The sequence below is a fragment of the Thermothelomyces heterothallicus genome (genome assembly GCF_042370625.1).
Source record: "Thermothelomyces heterothallicus CBS 202.75 unplaced genomic scaffold P884_scaffold_25, whole genome shotgun sequence".
Classification (NCBI taxonomy): domain Eukaryota; kingdom Fungi; phylum Ascomycota; class Sordariomycetes; order Sordariales; family Chaetomiaceae; genus Thermothelomyces; species Thermothelomyces heterothallicus.
The window spans coordinates 427,729-446,553 of record NW_027192586.1 but is presented as its reverse complement, the minus strand read 5'-3'; the positions used below and the strand labels follow the sequence as shown (position 1 = coordinate 446,553).

At 56.1% G+C, this 18,825-nt stretch overlaps 7 protein-coding genes across 7 annotated transcripts in view; 2 read left to right on the top strand and 5 right to left on the bottom strand.

Annotated features, from left to right (window-relative positions):
* P884DRAFT_208344 (major facilitator superfamily domain-containing protein) overlaps positions 1–251 on the bottom strand; it is a gene marked incomplete at both ends in the record, with an annotated part of 2,031 nt that extends 1,780 nt beyond the window's left edge. The window contains 2 exons of the mRNA XM_069438866.1: positions 20–56; positions 115–251. Of these exons, the coding sequence (XP_069294943.1) occupies positions 20–56; positions 115–251 (174 nt within the window). The remainder of the gene's footprint in view (positions 1–19; positions 57–114) is intronic.
* A 1,104-nt stretch (positions 252–1,355) lies between these two features.
* P884DRAFT_279980 (uncharacterized protein) lies at positions 1,356–4,561 on the bottom strand (the record flags this gene model as incomplete). The annotated part of the gene is made up of 6 exons (XM_069443380.1): positions 1,356–1,444; positions 1,495–1,994; positions 2,053–3,806; positions 3,861–4,181; positions 4,246–4,416; positions 4,466–4,561. The coding sequence occupies 6 exons, from the start codon at positions 4,559–4,561 to the stop codon at positions 1,356–1,358; spliced, it is 2,931 nt and encodes a 976-aa protein (XP_069294942.1).
* A 1,785-nt stretch (positions 4,562–6,346) lies between these two features.
* Positions 6,347–8,152, bottom strand: P884DRAFT_272168 (uncharacterized protein; the record flags this gene model as incomplete). The annotated part of the gene is made up of 2 exons (XM_069442498.1): positions 6,347–7,911; positions 8,068–8,152. 2 exons carry the CDS (start codon positions 8,150–8,152, stop codon positions 6,347–6,349), a joined length of 1,650 nt encoding a protein of 549 aa, XP_069294941.1.
* Positions 8,153–9,645: 1,493 nt separating this feature from the next.
* Positions 9,646–12,484, bottom strand: P884DRAFT_208012 (uncharacterized protein; the record flags this gene model as incomplete). Its single annotated transcript, XM_069438837.1, has 7 exons — positions 9,646–9,770; positions 9,881–10,814; positions 10,873–11,218; positions 11,278–11,481; positions 11,540–11,667; positions 11,721–11,886; positions 12,120–12,484. The coding sequence occupies 7 exons, from the start codon at positions 12,482–12,484 to the stop codon at positions 9,646–9,648; spliced, it is 2,268 nt and encodes a 755-aa protein (XP_069294940.1).
* Positions 12,485–13,441: 957 nt separating this feature from the next.
* P884DRAFT_302319 (uncharacterized protein) lies at positions 13,442–13,804 on the top strand (the record flags this gene model as incomplete). The annotated part of the gene is made up of 3 exons (XM_069444933.1): positions 13,442–13,446; positions 13,507–13,634; positions 13,707–13,804. The coding sequence occupies 3 exons, from the start codon at positions 13,442–13,444 to the stop codon at positions 13,802–13,804; spliced, it is 231 nt and encodes a 76-aa protein (XP_069294939.1).
* A 591-nt stretch (positions 13,805–14,395) lies between these two features.
* Positions 14,396–16,653, bottom strand: P884DRAFT_208237 (Sds3-like-domain-containing protein; the record flags this gene model as incomplete). Its single annotated transcript, XM_069438854.1, has 4 exons — positions 14,396–14,830; positions 14,893–15,379; positions 15,436–15,505; positions 15,561–16,653. The coding sequence occupies 4 exons, from the start codon at positions 16,651–16,653 to the stop codon at positions 14,396–14,398; spliced, it is 2,085 nt and encodes a 694-aa protein (XP_069294938.1).
* Positions 16,654–17,191: 538 nt separating this feature from the next.
* Positions 17,192–18,825, top strand: part of P884DRAFT_294234 (uncharacterized protein) — a 2,582-nt gene continuing 948 nt past the window's right edge. The window contains exons 1-3 of the mRNA XM_069444265.1: positions 17,192–17,394; positions 17,460–17,526; positions 17,588–18,790. Coding sequence (XP_069294937.1) covers positions 17,384–17,394; positions 17,460–17,526; positions 17,588–18,790 — 1,281 coding nt within the window. The 5' untranslated portion in view covers positions 17,192–17,383. The remainder of the gene's footprint in view (positions 17,395–17,459; positions 17,527–17,587; positions 18,791–18,825) is intronic.

Here is an 18,825-nt window from a genome sequence, read left to right as displayed (position 1 = left end):
GGGGGGGGGGCTCGCTTACTGCCCGGTTGAGGACCTTTGCTTTCTTCTCGTAGACGCTACGATGATTAGCCCCCAGTAACCGAGCCCGGTCGAGTACTCGCTTGGTCTATTTACGGGTCTACTTGGCCTTCGGGCAGAATGCCGCTAATGTTGTCGCCGGCGTCGACGGAGACCTCCTCTTCGGCCCGGGGAGGCGTCTTAGAATCAACGCCGGCCGAGGGGGGCTTACGGCCGTTCTCAACGTCGCCCATGCTGGCAAAGTTCTTACTCCGGTAAGTCGAGACGCGAAGTGGAAGCTCTAGAGAAGCACAAAGCAGGTAGGTAATAAGGGAAAAAAAGGTAAAGGTGGAGCAATCTGCAGTTGGCGAGCTGCAGTTGCCTCGCATCAAGAAGAGAATTATATATTACAAGTACTACTAGTACTATTAGGACCGCGCAACTCGGAACCTAAGGAGAAATAAGCTTGAGCTTCGGTGTACCCATATGTATGTTGCCCCCGGCAAAGCTCCCTGCACTGCGTTACCACCATCTACATTTGACTTAACCTCAACCTGCAGTCGCAGGGTTACCAGCGAGGGAAGGCCTATCAGAATCACGGCATTTTTTGACATTTATTGCGCCATCTGCCTCGCCTTTCACGTTATTTGTTCAGCTTCTGAGGACCCCCGGCCTTAACCCAACAATGACGACATTGACCCCCCAGAAGCCTGCAGCTTCCCGCAATTGGTCTCATGCAAGCTCATCCATGTCTGCCAATTGAAGGGCGCGGTATCGGCCCCGGCCGCCTGGCTGCGCCAAGGCTTGTCGTTGCTTGCCCCAGATTTTCACTACCCAAAGTGGGAGGTGGCTCTGTCTCTTGAGATTCTCGTCTTGTTTGCTTGCCTCGCGGCTGGCCACCAAAGAACTTGAGACGGCATCTATCAAGTCCGTTTATTCTTCCTACTGCCCCTAAAACAGATAGCAGTGATACCCTGTATGATACGCTGCTCAGCAACTACTGACTGAACTGTATATATCCGAGGAGGATTAGATTGATTAATGCTGAACACGCTTGGGTAGGTAGATAGGATGTATTTTTTTTTTTTTTTGCTATCAGAGACATTTACTGTGTAAGATGTGCAAATTACCAGTCATCAAAATCGACGCGCTGTTTCTCTTTTGTCCATCCATGGCCCACTTACACACGCATTGGCGAGCTCCCCAGTTGCCACCCCACAACACGACCGTCGCCTCCAGCTCGAAGCATCGGAGGAGGCAACTATTGATGAGCAGAAAGGGACCAGCGTCAACCCTGCCGTAGCACCTGAGAGCGAGATGGCAAGCTTCACCGGATCTCTGGTCACTCCTCTCAACCCCTAGAGCTGAGCCGGTTTGATCCAACTTCGGAATCTGACCTGGTCGAGCCTTGCTTCCGACGCCGGCGATGGCGCGGCCCGTCCCGACCCTGGATTTGTATAGGCGCCGTCCCGGGCACCCGAGGGGAGGGTGCGTTACCTTGAAGCAGCAATTCCCCGTATTTCTGTGACAGATGGTTGTCGTCCAGTCTGCCGACGTGGTCAATCTGCCTCACCATCTGCAGCGCCGGGCGGTAAATGGAAGGGAATATACCACGGTTTCGAACATCCGTGGCGTCCCAGCCGGCCTTCTCACCGATCTTGAGAAAGGCATTTTGCTGGAAAAGGTCCTCCAACTCGAGCGACACCACAGCGGCCTCATACCACCGCGGCACTTCACCTTTATCTCGCTTCTCCCGAGTGATTCTCTGAGACCATGGACAAGAGCGCTTCCCCTCGTACGTATTCCATGCGGCTCCAGAGTACGGCCCCTCGGAGTACGAATCCGTCACCAGCTGCAGGATCTCGGTGATCTCGAGGGCGCTCTTGCGGTCAGCGCTGGGAAAGCGCCATTTGGTCAGGACACGGACCGCCTGGACATCTGCAGGAGCCTCTGCTGGCACAGCGAACCTGACCTCCAGAGAACCCTGCTCGTTGCGCCTGTGTTGCCAATGTCAGCCAAACCCCGAAGCAGGCCAGAAGGAGCTCTGGGACATACACAACGCTCAATGACCGCAACAAATCTTTCGCAAAGGCGCCATACATTTCCTCTAGCTCATCCGTCTTCGTATGAGCCATCGTAATCCGCAGGTCCCAGTGACGGCATATCGCATGAACGTAGACGGGCATCGGCTTGTCTGCGCTCTCTGCGCCGTCGAACAGACGGATCGAGTAAGAGAACTGGCTGCTCTTGAGGTCACGATCCTCAATGTCAACAATGAAACGCGAGAGGCCTTTTCTGGAGCGCAGACCGCAGTGGAAGGAGTAGGTGATCCAAACACGGCTCGGTATCTCCTCCCACAGTCGAGTTCCATTTACCTGCAAGTTGACCATATCCTCGACATCACAACCATACGTAGACAGAATTTTGGTGAAGCTGATGTTATGACTTCCGCCAAAGTCATTGTTTAGATTCCTCAACAACTGTGCCTTCGTCCATCCGTTGCTAGGTGTGGTTGCGTTGTTGAAAGCCAGGCCGCTTCGATCCACCTTTCCAAGGATGATACGGCCGAGCTCGGCCCGCACTGCAAGCTTGCCACGCCGGTACGGGCCCAGTAGGAGAAGTTTGGCTATTGCTGCTTCAATCTCCTTGAGAAAGCTCTCCGAGGAAGGCAAATGACTATAGCCGTCAACTTTCGAATTGAGAGGCAACGGGGGTTGGCTTGACAGGGCGTCGAAGCTTGGGGGCCCGTGAGGATTCAAAGATTTAGAACTCCCGCCATTTTGTGTGACCCACTGCTTCTTGGTCACAACCCCCTTGCCTGGACTGCTTGTAGTTGTCGTGTCTAGCTGCGGATGCCACTGGTTTGAGTGAGGGGTCGGCAATGGATGTCGGTCCTGCGTCGAGCTACCCACAACTGCCGGTTGATCGTTCGAGTCATCGTTCTTATCTCCCAATCTCACATTTTCACCCGGCAGGGGAATGAGTGCTGGCATCTGCCACCCAATCGTAGATCTCAAACCGTTGTCGGGGCTTGTTATGTCTACTGCCGTCATCATATCGATCAAACAATCCTCGCCAGTGAACCCGAGCTCATCTTCTCGCGATTTGCTCACGGATTGCTCGCTCAACATGTCGAGTCCCGTGTAAGGTGGCGAGGTTTTCTTGCAGAGTTCTGAAACGCGGGCAGCTACGGTGTACTGCTGCTCTGAATGCGCGGTCATTGTCTCGGATACCGCCGCCGTGGAGGTCCCTCGGCATAAAGTCGTCTCATCGTTATGAAAGCTCATGAGATCTTCCTGCTCGATGGATGCTGTCGACGACTTGACTGCGACTTGGTCATTGATGAGGTGATGCGCGGCATGTCTTAAAGATTCCTCAACAACCGGAAGCTGTCGAATCCAATGCTCTACTTGGCTGCTCGCCTCAAGAGCCGAGTTCTCTTTAGGCGGGCTAGAGTTGTTGGCTGCGAAATCGAACTTATCAATTGTCTTAATGGAGACCGCGGGCCGATTTCCAAAAACCTTCCTGTCCCTGGGCCGAACGTTAACCTTTGGTCCTAGGAGAGAAATATGGTAACCCTTATCAGGAGCCCAAAGGCAGATGCGAATCGAGGACGCGTCCCGATAGATTGACTTGTAAGCTTCTGCCAGTTGGTGGACCATGGCTGGATCCAGGAGAGTTGAAGACGCCAGTTTTTGGTCGATGTTTGCGAGGTAACGGACGTCGGCTGTAAAGCCAGGATCCGTCGGATCGGCATGGTCCTCGGGGTCTACGACGTGAGTTGCGCGTGATGAGGCAGGCAAGAGTTTCTGTAACCGTTTAGCGGCTGCCCATTTCCGGAAAGCAGTCTCCGCAATACTCACTCTGGCGGCGAGCATGACTTCGAGCCTTTCGCAGGCTTCTTGGATAGGTTCCTTGCTATTGCCAGCGATATGGACTAACTTGCCGTTGAGGCGGGCATCCAGCTTGACCTTCAGTTCATCCTCTACTAGCTTGGCTTGCCGGCGGTCCAGAATGTCCATGATGGTGTACGGCTCGTCGTTCTTATCTAGAATGTCCCACACCTCGGCAAAACGATACTCGACATGGGGCTTAGGGCGACAGTATATCTCGTCGACTTGGCCGGATTCCGAGGAGGAGACATCACCGACATCCTGGCCGAACCACTCGTTGTCGAAGGACGACTGTTCCAGTGTCAGCGTAATCAGGTGTTGAATCAGTATCTAGGTGCCGGACGCAACACCCCACCTTGAGAGTGTCATCAATGTTCAACAAGTCATTCTCGCAGGCCTCAAACGCCTCTTTCTCGATATCGCGAGCGATGTTGCCAAACTTCTCGCGAATTTCATCCGCATCGTTGCCACGACAGGTGACCTTGAACCAACTGTATTCGCTATCATAAGCAAACTCGGCTTGTGTCTGTGTCAGGGTTAGAGCCAGTCTGTCAGCAAAGTTGCCTTGAACTCACGAATCCCAAGCTTGTCATGTCATCGATCACTTGCCTGACAACTTTGGGCTTGTACGTCCACAAAGTTGTCAGGTAGAACTCGGTCATATATTCCATCGTGACGAGTGCCGATTTGGCGGCGAAGACGCGGCGATGGTGCGGCTTCTGGTGGTCAAAGATCAGCTTACAGCCTTCCGAAAGAAAAAAAAATATAACCCAGAAGATAGACTCAGGTTTCAAACATACAATTAGAAAAACAGGAAGCGAACGAGGTAACAGGATCCCGCGGTTGAAGGAGTTGGCCCAGGATGGTGGGGAAAACCCTCAAAGGGAAGACGGAAGAGAAAAGAAAAGAAAAGGTAGGGATACTCTACCGATTCCTCAGCAGGCAATCCAGAGGGCCTGTCTGGTTGGGAAGTGTGGAACGAACTAGCTTTGGTGCCACCGACCAAGTGCGGTCAACAGCCCGCAAGAAACAAGGAAGGTTGTTTGGTAGTGGAAGAGCAAACGAATGGGATGTGCAATGATGCCTCATAGAAGGCTCCTGGTACCTTGTTTGCAAGTCCTGCTGATCGTTAAGGTGTGCAGGATCAGACGAGGCAGGAGCGAGGTCTTGGTGTCTGAAATCCTACTGTAGCTCTGTTACTTTACGACCACTCATCATTAAGGCTCCTATCGCTATTTGTTATTGGTATGCACGTTAAAAGCTCGGAAGTTGCTAGCTGGAGTGCGCAGACAAACGGAATAGGCCCAGAGCAGTCCTTTGTTCCGTTTATACTAACTAGCCTAACTCTGTAACCGGTTGAAGATCGCTCACTCAAGGCATCTAGATACGCCACTTCTACAAGCTCGAATAGTCGGAGAAGAAACGTTACAGATATACTCCAGACAGTTCATGTTTCGTGTGTTGGCGAGCCAGCTCCCATCATGGGCCCCCATAGCCACTATCTACTTCGGAGTGTAAGCCAGGAGCATCCGAGCCTCCTGCAGGTTGCCGCTGCTGGTCGAAGAACTTCGCAACAGAAAACTACCCAGGCTCGTTCAAGATCAACTTCACTGGCACTCGCTATCATACCCCCGATCCCCCGATACCCCCGATCCCACGCCACGTCACTATAGGCACACAAAGACACACAAGTCATTGGATGAGGAGAGCACAAGGCGCCAAGTCATGAGGCGGGTTGATAGTTTGGTCAATGCTTGCATCTATGTATCTTGCAATGTTCTCCGGGCCTGACCCTTCTCTCTCAGAGCAACGCCGTACGCCCTGCCAATGAAGACTTTATCCCCCACCTCCCCCCACCCCCCAAGTTTCCGAGACCACGAGTAGCAGAATGAATAACAGTGTCAATGTCCGTCTCACCGTGAAAGTACCTCGCCGATATGTCTCCGTTTCAAGTACGAAATGCTCGCCCCGAGTGGCTTCGCCTGCCCCTCCTGCTTTGTGCTGCCGTCCGGAGAATCAGTAGTAATGGGACAGATTGGTCTTATCTATCCGTCCGCGCTGCCTGATCTGGCTGGCTGGTATCATTATATGTTGTCGTGAACCGCGGAGAGGACCGCTGTGTAAGAAACGAAAGATGAGAAAAGAAAGAAAAAAAGAAAGAAAAAAAAAAGAATCATGATCCGGGAGTAATGTATCAGGAGACCGGCCCAGAAGACAGCCGAGGGGACTGTGGGCGATGTTGCCCATGCCGGGGAAAACGGTGGCCGAATGCCAGCTGGGAAGCAAATTTTCTGCGTGCCGCTGGCTCCATCATGCCACTTGTGCCCAATTCGCGGAGAGGAAAAAAAAAAAATCAATAGGCACTCTTCCCTCCCCCTCCCCCCTCCTTTTCCCCATCCCCTTGAGTGTTTCGCTCGACGGTATCTTTCTCTCTCTCGAGAGAGAGAGCAACGTGTCTACTGGGCCCACTCGATCTTCTCCTTGACGTTGAGCGCCCAGCGCAGCTTGTTGAGCACCTCCCTGGCCTCCTGCAGGGTCCTCTCCTGCTCCCTCTCCCTCTCCTCGGCCCTGCGCTTGATCTCGCGCAGCCCTTCCTCCTGCTCGGCCTTGTAGCGCTCGAACTGGGCGAGGATCTCGTCCTTCTGGCGGCGGAGCTCGCGGATGTTGCCGTCCTGCTGGTCGCAGAGCTCCCGCAGCGTCTCGATCTTCTCGTCGTCCCGCTTGCGCTGCTCGACGATGGCCTGCACCTCGCGGCGCATGCGGCCGATCGACCGGCGCACCTCCTCGCCCTGGTCCTTCCAGTGGCTGCTGATGGCGTTGTACCGCCCCTCGCACAGGGCCGCGTAGTTGGTCGCCTCCTCGACCTTGCGCTTGGCCTCGGCGCGGGCCGTCTCGAGCTCGTCCTTCCACACGCGCTCGCGGCCCACGGCGTCGGCGGCGCGGCGGCGCTCCAGCTCGATGGCGTCCTGCAGCGACTCGACCTGGCGCTCCTTACGCGCCAGCAGCGTCTTGGTCACGCTCGCCTCGAGCAGGCGCGACTCGTAGTCGGATATGACGCGCTCCAGCTTGTCCTCGAGCAGGCGGGCGGCCTGCCGGGACTCCTCGGCGCGGAGGCGCTCGATCTGGATGTCGCGCTTGAGCGCCTCGTTGTCCGACACCAGGCGGTTGATGACCCGGCCCGTCTTGCCCAACCCGGCCTTGCCGACCGAGTTGTCCCAGCCGCTGGAGAGCTGCGCTTCGGTGGCGGCGAGCGAGGCTTCGGTGAATCCGCCGGCGTCGGTCGGTTGGGAAGAGGAGGCCGTCGTCGTCGTCGTCGTTGTTGTTGTTGTTGCGTTGAGACTGCTCTCGCGTGTGGGTATGTCGCCGAAACTGGGCCCCCGTCTCAACGGTCGCGATGTCCCGTCGGAGAGGGCATCCCCGCTGCTCTGTGCCAAGTCCGAGGGGTTGAGCTTCAGCTTGTTGTAGGACGGCATCCTGGGTATCCCTGTCGACGTTGTCGCTGGTATGCGCTGCTGCGGAGGGTTTGATGAGGCGATGCTGGCCGTGCTATTGAGCGAGCTGGAGAAGCCGGAATCTCGTGATGTTGCGTGCGACTGCGTTCCCTCGGTGCCGGAATCTTCCTCTGAGGACCTCTGCCGGTCGTCGACACTTGGCACTGCTCGAATCGTCGAGTTCCCGCGGCTCGGCGTGGTGGTGCGCGGGGACAAGGAAGAGGCGGGCGCGGAGGGCACCGCTTTCCCGTCGGCTCCGCCTGTTGGCGTCCGGGACATGGCGGAGTTGATGGTGCCTTGGGACGCAGGTGTGAGGGTTGGACGGGGCGAGGGCCGCTCATGCAGGGACTTGGACGCCTTGCCCGGCGTCGACTTGGTTGGTGTCGCAGCCGGTGCTGTCTCTGACGGGACGATGGTCACGGAAGAGGGATCTTGGGGCGCATTGCTGTTAGCCTCCGGCAGCAACATTCCGCACGACTCCAACCTCCCAGCAAATCCAAAGCAGGAACACCTCGATGACTGCATGTGCCCTGGCACAGACAGTGCACTACATCGCTATGTATGTAATGCTGCAGCGGACCCTGCAGACGCACTCTTCCGAACATATGGAAAGTTGGACCCGCTCTATTTAGAAGACGCGGGCGGGCACGAACTAAGACAATGAATGCAGGGGGGGTCAGACATACTGTGTTGGTCCCGGGCGTCTTGGTGAATCGAAAAGGCCGCCTTTGGTTCGGATTGCGGTCGGGCCTTTGAGAACTTGTTTCGCATGGTTATACAGAGGTAGTCACGGATTAACAGCGGAAGTTGGAATTCAGGGACACGGGGGTTCCCGTCCTGGAGCGCGCCAGGGGCAGACCGTCTGTTCCACTCCAAAGCGGGTCGGGTCCGCTTATTAGTGCTAAGCTTAGCACACTTCCTTCTTTGTACTTCGTACTGCGATATACGGATACTTGCACTCGAAACCCGACTTCGAATGTTTCTGCGGATATTCTCGACCGACAAAAGAAGCACTCGTGCTTGTGCCTGCTGTATCGCTAATTAAATGTCCTACACCTCTCGCAGCTTCAGGGTGGTATAGTATGCCGAACTCGCCGTGGTTTGCGGGACTTGGATCGGTAAGGTAATTGATGATTGTAAGATCAGCCTTGAAATGCTTTTTCGTTACTATCGCTTGCATGTGCAGAAGGCAAAAATGTAAAGCCTACAAAGTAGTTTGTTGGAGCAGGGGATTCTTTGATAAGTACGGATTAAGGTATGTCAGTCGGTCGGTAGAGAGGGACGGAGCACGGGGTACTTCGTAGTCCGTACTTCGTCTGGAATCATTGAATCCCAGAAACAGAGGCGACGGGGAAGCAGCGGGAACTGTGGCGAACCAGAAAAAAAAACAATCAGAGCCGGGCGGTAATCGAACCTTCTTATGACAGGCAGCCAACACCACACCACTGCACGGCAACAATGAGCAGAAGCAATAACCGCAGCCGCTCCGCGCTGGTCAGCCAAATCGCTCGGTTTGCAACCGCAGTGTCCAGAGCTGCGACCCTGTTGCAGGCCCGCGCACACGAGCAAACATGCCATTCTCACTGCCACAGCAACTACTATGTAACCAAGCAACGCGGCCTCCAGGTGGGGCCGTGCGTCCGCTCTGAGTGGACCGCCTGGCGTTAAGTCGAGTTTTGAATTGTGAGACAGGGGTCGAGGGTCTGTGAGTTGTTTGAGGATTCGCGCTGACACGAAAACTTGCTGCGCGTCGTGTAGTCTGAAGGAAAGGTCTTGAAAGAGCTTCCTCCTTCGTGCATGTGAACTCTTGCACATTTGTCGAGTGTCCTGATTATGTTTTTACCGAGTCCCAGCGCACGGGATCACATTGACTCTGGCTACCAAGGCTAGCGATTGGGCGCTTGGCGGCAATTTGGCAGTTGGTGCCAATGATGGAACTTAACGAGAGACAACGATTAGGCGCGTCGCGTTCTCCCCGTCGCATGCCCCGCCTAGGATGCTTTGTACATCCGTACACTACAGATGGTGCCACCCTCCGTATTTTTTTTCTTCGCTATCCCAATCCGTCAGTCCGTACGCATGATCCTTCGCTCGCTGAATGATGGCTAAGTCGAATCTTTCCGCCCCAGACAGAAAGCCAGAAAATTGCCCTGCCAAGCCCCTTATGATTAGAAAAAAAAAATAAATAAATGCATCCATGTCATACAACGGCCCCCCGAAGCGTAGCAGTCGCACCATCTACGGCTTGTCAGGGCTGATTGGTCTCATGTAGCAATCGCCATGTTGTTCGCATGAGCCGCATCGCCTCCAGCACTTCTGGTCTGGGATTCGATGAACCCCGGCCGCCATTTGACGAGATACTTGGCAGCCAAGGGGCGTGCATCCTCATCTACGCAAAAGATGAACAAGTCAGTCGGAAGCTCCAACGAGCAAGAGATAACAAGGAAGGGTAGAGGGAGAAGAATGAAGAGAGACCACGCAAAGGAAGAAGTAACTCACATTCGGCCCAAATCTCCGCCACAGTGTCCAGCGCCATCTCCCTCGCTGGCGGCCGCATCATGACGAGATACAACAGGCTCGTCAGCGCAAGCTGCACCGTCGTGGGGTCGGCGCAGAGCGCCTTCAGCTTCCCCAGCAGCGGCCTGCTTAGCCCGGGGATCTCGGCCAGGAACCGCGTGAGCACCTTGTCCTGCGCCGTGACGTAGCTTAGGAACCCGTCCACTAGCCGCAGCGCCCACCGCTCGTAGTGCAGCTCCCCGGGACTGACCTCGCTGCCGCCTTTCCTGCGCTTTGTCAGCTGGTCGTTGTACCACTCCTCGCAGAGCCAAGCGACGGCGATCTCTATGCGTCGCCGCCAGTCCTCGAGGATGTAGGCGTACAGCATCTCGCGAATGCTGTCGCCTAGAGATATGCGCGACGCCAGCGGACGGTCGAGCGCGTCTTCGGACTTGATGCCCATGGGGCTGTCCTCGAGGCCGGCCGTCGTGCGGGTCGCGAGGCGCATGATCAGCGTCAACCAGGAGTCGCGGTCGTACGAGCTCGCTGCCAGCCGGTTGATGCCCGCCTTGGGTTTCCGCGCCATGCCCGCGTCTTTAAGGGCCGACAATGGCCCAAACATGCGAGAGGCTGCTGCCTGGCTGAGCTTGGTGGCGACGTCTGGATCGACGGTGGGCGGAGGCGGGAGTTTGAACGGGCCGAGAGTCATTGCCGCACCGACGTCGGCGGCCGGTTCGATTGGCTCTTCCGGAGGGGCATTGTCGAGCTTGTTCAGGATCTGCTCGGTGTCTTCGGCCGGGGTGAGGTCCGGTTCGTAGTCATCGTCGTCCTCGTCGATGCCTAATGGCGCTGTTGCGGCGTTGATCAGGGCCGGTTGTGTTGCTGCTTCCCCGGCCGCGCCGGCAGCGTAGAGCGAAGTCAAACGATCTCGGATACCCTTTCGCCAGTCAACACCGCCGTTCCCACCAACATGATTTCTCAACCGAAGCACTTACACTGACTGCCAAGTCCAGGACTCGCTCGTCCAGCGTGGCCAACGTTCTGACACTGATTTTTGCGGCAAGGTTAGCCGGCAACTGTGTGGCATCGAACGCTTGCAAGCCGGGATTGTCCGTGAGGGTGAATATCGTGGCGACCGTATGCGGTCCTGGTCCCAAAGGTGGTATTGTGAATTGAGGAACGCCGGCCTCCATCCTCTGCCGTTTGGCGTCCCCGAACGCGGCCATGCCTTGGTCGATCAACGCTCTCTTGCGACCAGCTTCGTCGAAGATCTCGGCCCGCGACCGCATTAGCCTTTCGAGATATTGCTGGATGCGCCCTGACATGGCGTTATTGGGGTCCCTTGTGTTGCGTTAGTTAGCAGAGGTTGCTTGCTTCATTCTAACCATGACGCTACAGACCTCCTAAGAAGGTGTGTCAGAAACATGCGGGTGGTCTTCTCCAAAGACTTGACCAAGACTCTCGTCTTTGGTGTCATTGGTGAATTAGCCAACTTCAGGGGGTTGAAGTTGAGCACCGTGTTGAGGATGCGGTTTGATGTATTTGGCCTGGTCCGCGCTAGAATCGAGAGACAGTTGATGGTGGCGTCCACAAGCAGAGCGTCGCTGTGCAGACAGTCAGCCATTCGTGTTCCCATTACGTGCGTCTTGGACTCTAACCCACCTGCTATTGTCCTGTAATACTCCAAGCATCCTGTCCAGGAGCCCGGTTGCCTCTGCCTCCAGTTGCCTGGGATCCAGTAATGGGTGGTTCGCCGGAATCATGTTCAGGGAAATATCGAGTCCTCCATACTAAGGGCAACCATGTCAGCGAGTGTTGCAAGCTCGAAAGACGGCCTGCTAACCTTCTGCTCCATGCCGTTCGATACTGTCTGCGCAAGCACGACTCGTTGGGCGAATTTGATGCAACTCAGCTTGACCGGTGCTGGCGCTCCGTCCCAGATGCTCAATATCCTTGACTTGATGGCCGACATCTGTTCCCAACTCTCGGTATGGTAAGAATTATGAACGCTGGGGTGCTGCTGTTAGCTTCCTGCCCGGATCTTTCGACACTTCTGGTGACACCAAGAACCATAAAACGCCAAGGATCAAGAGTCACGAATGAGCACACCAGAGGCAAAGTATCGATCAAAGTTCTCCCCCGTTCCCCCTTCTTCAACTCCCACCACCATTTAAACCCAAATTTTTCCCTTCCCTGATAGATACCGGAGTCAAAACAAGCAGCAAAGAAAAGAAACACTTACATCCACCTCAGCGCGACGGGATACGCGCTCGCAGCCGCCACGATGCTCGACTTGAGCACGATGGCGTCCTCCCCGGCGTGGTCGAGCAGGCTGCGTAGCGTGTCGAGCACGGCCACGGTGATGTTCTCCTTCTCGCGCATGGCCAGCACGGGCGTCGCGAGCGACTCGGCCAGGAAGTCGGCGCCCCATCGGCGCAGCTCGACGGGCGCGGCCGGCCCGATGATGGGCAGCACGCCCTTGACGATGCGGTCGTAGTAGGTCGGGTTCTCGAGCACCAGCTTGCGCGCCGCGCCGAGCTGCTCCAGCTGCTCCGCGACCGAGATGGTATTCTCCGAGGACGGTGTCGATGTTGAGTCGGCCGCCATCTTTTTCTTTTTTTCTTCCTCTCGTTGCTGTCGTTGTTGGTACGCTATCTCGCTCACGTGGTCCCCTTCTCTAGCGGGCTGGGAAGGCAGGAGGATACTGGGACCGTGGGCCAAGATGGATTGCCTGGCTGGCGGAAACGACCAGGAGTGACGAGAGCGATGAATGCGACGGTCAGGGCAGTGCAGAGTCTACAAAGCGGGCTGCCTAGTGCTCAGATGCTCAAGAAGAAAAAAAAGATGACAGGACAAGATAGACAGGACTGTCTGTTGGTCGTTCAAGCCAGCGCACCGCCCTTCTCCTCCAATCTGTGAACCCGATGCGCTGAAAGAGAGCTGAAGAGAGCGAATTGTGCCGCAGCCAAGACAAGAATCACGGCCGGACAGTCAAGACTCTAGTGTCGACTCTTGAGGCCCCAGGGCGAGGTTCAGGTCATACTGCGTGGTTGCGCGCGTGGATGTCGATAAAAAATGGTGGAGCTATCGGGAAAAGTTCAAACTCTGGCAGATGGCTGGTGTTAGGTTGGTGGTACCAAGTTCATCAATTCCACTGCCCAAAGAAGTCTGTGTGATGCCGCTTGACAATCGCCTCAACTCCCCTCTTTTCGTCGCTTAATAGAAATCAATTGTCGTGGTGCGGTCAAAGTGTGAAATGTGGGTATGGCGACCGTTGAGGTTTGGGAAGCTACCATTGCTGGCAGACGCGCTTCGCTCGAGGTGACGTGAAAGGACCAGGGTCCCGTTTTGGAGCACGGTCCAGCCCCTCGCCAGGCTTCTGGATGCGCCCGTGTCCTCATTCGCTGATTAGCGATAAGCATCGGTTACGGTGTAACCTACAGTTATTGTACGGATTATACCCACGCGGGAATCTCCGATGCTCGATACAAATTCGCCGATTCCCAAGGACGCCAACACACGATTGACCCCTCCAGAGCAGCCACACGGCTCTTCAACGTCGCAATGGGGTCTGTTCACCACAATCACACCTCCGACTACCATAGAGAGCCAGGCTAACACCCTTCAAGTTTCTCGCGCTCGACCTACTGGGACGCCCGCAACCGGCAATCGCCTGCTCTGATCCGGGCGCGGCGGCCATACCTTGTCAAGAACACCGTGACCGGCCTCGCTCTCGGGGCGATTGCCGTCGGTGTTTGTACGGATCCTTGAATTTCTTACGTTTCGGGATCAGCATTTGGCACCAAGCTAACTCCCGGGCCTTCTTCAGGGGCTTACACTATCAACGCGATCGGCCAAGACGAGTTCGAGGACGTCAAGGTTCCTGATGTGCCGGTGAAACCCGCATCCCAGGATGCGAAGAAGTGAGGACGCTTGCTATTGCCCAGCAGGGGGAAGCAGGCAGCACCCAGCGATGTCTGTAACACGTACGCGGGGAAGGGAAGAGGCGATGCTTACCGCGGCACCTGTATTACTGTATAACTGACATATACACGGGAGTTGGGGGAGTCCTATTTGATTCAAAGCATCCAAGAGCAGCCTTGGCCCGGTTTCTCGTGAGACAACTGCTCCGGGTATCGGCTCAGTCTATCGGTCCCGACGCTCACCAAGCCGAGTTCGATACGACACGTCCAGACCGAACATCAGACCACCCTTCCGCGATCGATCAAACGATCAAATCTTCATTATGGACAAGGGATCGCCAGTTTTGTACACATCCTCATCAATACACATACCTCATCTATATGACATTAGTCAACCCGAAACCTCCATCCGTATCCTTCCGTGGCGCGTTAGAAGCCCATCTGACAAGGCCGAGAAAACAAAAGCAAAACGGAAACGCGGACCCATGAATATCCCCAATGCCTGCATCTGAAACTCCGCTGAAATTCGGCGCTGACAACCGCAAGTCCTAAAACGTACGACATGAGATCCGGTAGGTCGAAAAAGAGAGCAAGATCAGGAAGCGTGGATGGCGGGCTCTCGCTTTAGCGGCTCGGGGCCCATCTTCCCCTTAAGTGAGGACTCCGGCACTGCCGGTGAATGCGTCTTTTGTACTTGGGCCGGAGAGTCGCCATTAAGGATAGTAGATGTGCTTGAGGAGTACATGGCGCCAGGCTGGTTGGACTGCCTCTTCGGAGCTGACGACGGACCGGCGTACGTGGGCTGGACGTTGCTTTCGCGGTGCGGTGGGTGATGATGATGATGATGATGATGATGATGATGCTGGCTGCGATGGGCTGGGTGGTTTGGGTTTGCCCACGGCGTCTGTTCAATAAACTGTTCGCCGGCAGCTCCAAGTCCCTGTACAAACGGCGAAATCCCCCCCGGGTATTCTGGGCGGTAGCCGGGCACTTGGTTCGAGTTGTGTCTCGGCAGTACCTCGCGAGCACTCTGTTATCGTCATCAGTACGGACCTCCCATCGGTCAGGCAGTTCTGGTCAGAGCAGACTCACCTGGATCGCCTCCAGGTCGGCCTCCACTTGTTCCTCGGTAGCACCATTGATCGACGGCGCCGCTGGGAAACCGACGTGCTTAGCGAACCCGGAGAGGACCGAGACCTCCTTGTTGTATGAGACGGCATCTCGGATGGCCTGTGCCCGCGTAGCGGGAAACCGAAGCCCATAATCCGGTATCGTGTTCGCTGCCCGCCGCCGTTCCTGCTGGATTTGATACCACTCTCGGCCCAGCTCTGCCACCGTCTCGTCTCTCGACTCCCGCACAGCCTGGTAGAACTGCGACATGATCTGGGCACGCTCCGCAACTGCTCGGCGCCGGAGCACCGATAGCTTGAACTGTAACTCGAGCGTGCTCCTCCTGATCTTCTCGTCCCGCCGTTCTTGCAAGCATTGTAGCATTGCGAGGTACTCGGGATGCGTGGGGTTGTCGCCCGTGAGCATAGCTTCTTCTCGGTTGAGCTGCTCTAGACGTTCCCGGTAGAGGCTATAACAGAGTTAGCGATCGGCTTCTGGCGCTGGTGGGCATGGCAAATCACGAACCGCTCTCGGAAGCTGCTGAACTGCTTCTCGATGGATATCAGCTCCTCCCAGGCCGCTTTTTTGCGCTCCACTGCTTTCTGGTTAGAGTCGACTAAATGTGAAAAGGAGCTCGAACAGACACGTACGCTCTTCCTCGTTCCGATGTGCGGCCTCCGCCTCTTCATCAACTTCGTCGACATGATCGTCCTCGGCCTGAGGCGTCGGAACCTCAAGACTTTGTGTCTCGGCATCTTCTGGAGGTTCCTCTGGCGCTTCCTCTTTCGCGTTTCTTTCCTCCGGGCTCTTGCTCTTCCGTTTCTTCGTGGGACTGCGCCTCCCTTTCCGGGACCCGGTCGACACCGCCACGTCTTCCTCAGCGGCGTCGGGAAGTTCCTCTTTAGGTTCTGTTGTAGCTTCGGGCTCCTCGTCCTCCTCCTCTGCAGTGTGGTTACTGCTTTGTGGATTTGTCGAGATCGCGTCATCGTCAGCCGTGGCAACATCGTCGGCAGATTCGCGGTCAGCGCCGCTGACCAACCCAGTCCGCTTCTTAAGCGGCTGCTCAGAGTCGGACTGTTCGGCTACCGATGAACGCTTTCGCTTCCGAGAGTCGGCCGAGGTCTTCCTAGGGTGAGAGGTGGGTGCACTGTTGGAGGGTGCCGCTTGGCTCTTTTTGCCCAGAGCGGCCGCTCGGAGCCGTGGCTGCTTGGCTGAATCGAGCTCGGCTTCGCTGGAGGGAACTGACGCATCGTCATCCTCACCATCCTCTGGTTCCGAAGCTGAGTTGCGACCGCCAACTGCTTCGTCAGCATCAACGCCGGCACGTAACTGCTGATGAAGCTTGCTCAGGCTTCGTTCAAAGACCCGGTCTCGGCGGTCGGTGAATCTCCGGTTCCCCTCACCAACCGCGCCCGCCGCGTCGCGTGTCGCGCCATTCTTTTGAGGGGTATCATAGAGTCTCTCTGTCTCCGCTTCCGAGTCATTGACGTCCACTTCGGACAGCTTGCTGTCGTCGTCTGACTGGGAGGCAGGGTCAGATCCAGGTTCTCCCTGGGCTCCGTTCCGACCTGGAGTGTTGTTGCCGCCGCCGAGATCACGCATGTCTAGATCCGCCTCGTCGCCATAAGTATCCTTGTCTTCGGGCTCGCTAAGGGGGCTCGATGCGTTGCTGGCGTCGTTGTCCGGCGCGGGCGGGGGCGGGCTTGACGGTACCAAGGACGGCGTGGTATCCTCTGTGGCCATCGTAGACCATGCGGCAGGGTCTACGTGAGTCGCTAACAACCGAACTAGCGATGTCGGGGGTGGTGGTGGCCGACAGAGGGGCGAGCGCGCAAACTTGAACTCGATAGCTTCCGCGAACGGGCAGCTGTGGATTTGGCAGCAGGCTGTGACCGGTAATAAGACAGAAGAGCAGAATTATGGTAAAAGAAATGATATTAGTCGATGCAGAGAAGACGGCAGAGTGCGCTATCGCCGTTGAATTCGCATCGAGGCGGGGGGTGTATTGTGTCTGGTGGAAAAGGTTCGGGAGTTCGGTAGTGGGAGAAGCGCCGCGCAGAGCAACAAGCAGGAGGGAGCACAAATGGGCAGAAGCGGCCCTGCTTGGGGACGGGCTTCCATTGCCCCTGCCGCCGACGCTGGGCGCTAGGCGGTCAAAGCCGGCAGTTGGCGATAACGAGCGATAAGCGAATTTTCGGCACTTTTGGAACCCTCCTTGCCGCGATGCGCGGCGCTCGGAAGGAGCAGCGCTGCGTCTGCGAGGAAAACTGTAAGAGAAGCGAAAAAAATAAACCAGCGGAGAAAGAACTCGCATATCTCCATATGTTTCTGCACCATCAGGCAGGACACTAACGCAACTCAATTCGAGAGACGGCAATTTTGCTTGCATCATCCAACCCCGCCCGCGTACGCGAGTTCGCTGTGCTCAACTCGGAGCTTAAGCTCGCCCTTCTGAGTGCGACCAAACAGCAAAATGGCCAAAGGGTACGTATGAAGCTCCATTGGAACATTCTTATATTACGCTCTTTTTACTCACTTCTTTCGGGCAGCAAACCCGGCTTGTCAGCCGCATTTAAGGCGATTGACCCCGCTTTGGACGCCTTGTTTTCCCAAAGTGTAAGCTGCCGACAGCTCAAGTCTGTTTGATGATCACGAATGCTAACTAATCTCCTCGTAGGCTGGAGCCGTCAAGACCCCCCCAAAATCCCGCTATGCAGATCTGCTCCCGCAGAAGCCTAAAACGGCCTCGAAGGGCGAGGAAGACGAGGAAGATAAAGACAATTCCGAGAACGAGGAATCGGAAGCTTCCGAGGAGGAACTTGAGGAGGAATCCGGTGCCGAGTCAGATGCTAGTATGCCATACGAAGACGAGGACGAGAGCGAGAACGAGGACGACAGTGATAACGAGGAAGAAGACGGAGAGGTGTCCGGTGAAGATGAGTCGGAGGTCGACGGCGAGGCCGATGCTTCGAGCGTGGATGACGAGGCCGCAGCCGCTGAAATCATGGAGAGGGCTGTTTCAGGCGACAAACACCAGGATGAGGGCCGGAAGCGGAAGCGGAAGCAACGAGACGACGATGAAGCTCTTGAGGCCGATTACTTGGAGCGCCTCACGAACGAAGAGAAGCCATCCGTGAAGCGTCGCAAGGCGGACACGATAGCAGACAACAAAGCGGTTTCGGCGACAACGTCTTCTCCCGAAGAGGACGACGATGATGAATCTGGAGATGATGTGCCCGTTCACGAATCGATCGCCGCCGATCCCACAGCGGCCGAACTAGAGAAGGCGAACCGCACTGTCTTCCTCAGTAACGTCTCGGTTGAAGCGATCAAGTCACGCAAGGCTAAGAAGACGCTGCTCCGTCACCTGTCGTCTGTCCTCGACAAAAACGCGGATCCGCCTCAAAAAGTAGAGTCCATCCGATTCCGTTCGACTCCCTTCCAGTCGGCAGGTATACCGAAACGCGCGGCGTACATCAAGAAAGAGGTTCTGGAGGCTACCACGAAATCCACGAACGCCTACGTCGTCTACAGCACCACTGCGGCATCTCGGCTCGCAGTGGCGCAGCTCAATGGCACCATCGTGCTTGACCGGCACCTCAGGGTCGACAGCGTGGCTCACCCGGCACCCATTGACCATCGCCGCTGCGTCTTCGTCGGCAATTTGGGTTTCGTCGATGACGAGACTGTGTATAACACCAAGATCGACGAGGAGGGCAAGGAAGTAGTTGTAAAGCGCAAGCGGACCAAGACACCCATGGACGTGGAAGAAGGACTGTGGCGCGTCTTCGGGGAAGAAGCGGGCAAAGTCGAAAGTGTTCGCGTCGTAAGGGATCCTGTCACTCGCGTGGGTAAAGGCTTTGCCTACGTTCAGTTTTATGTAAGTTGCCGCCTGCTCGTTTACACCAACCCCCC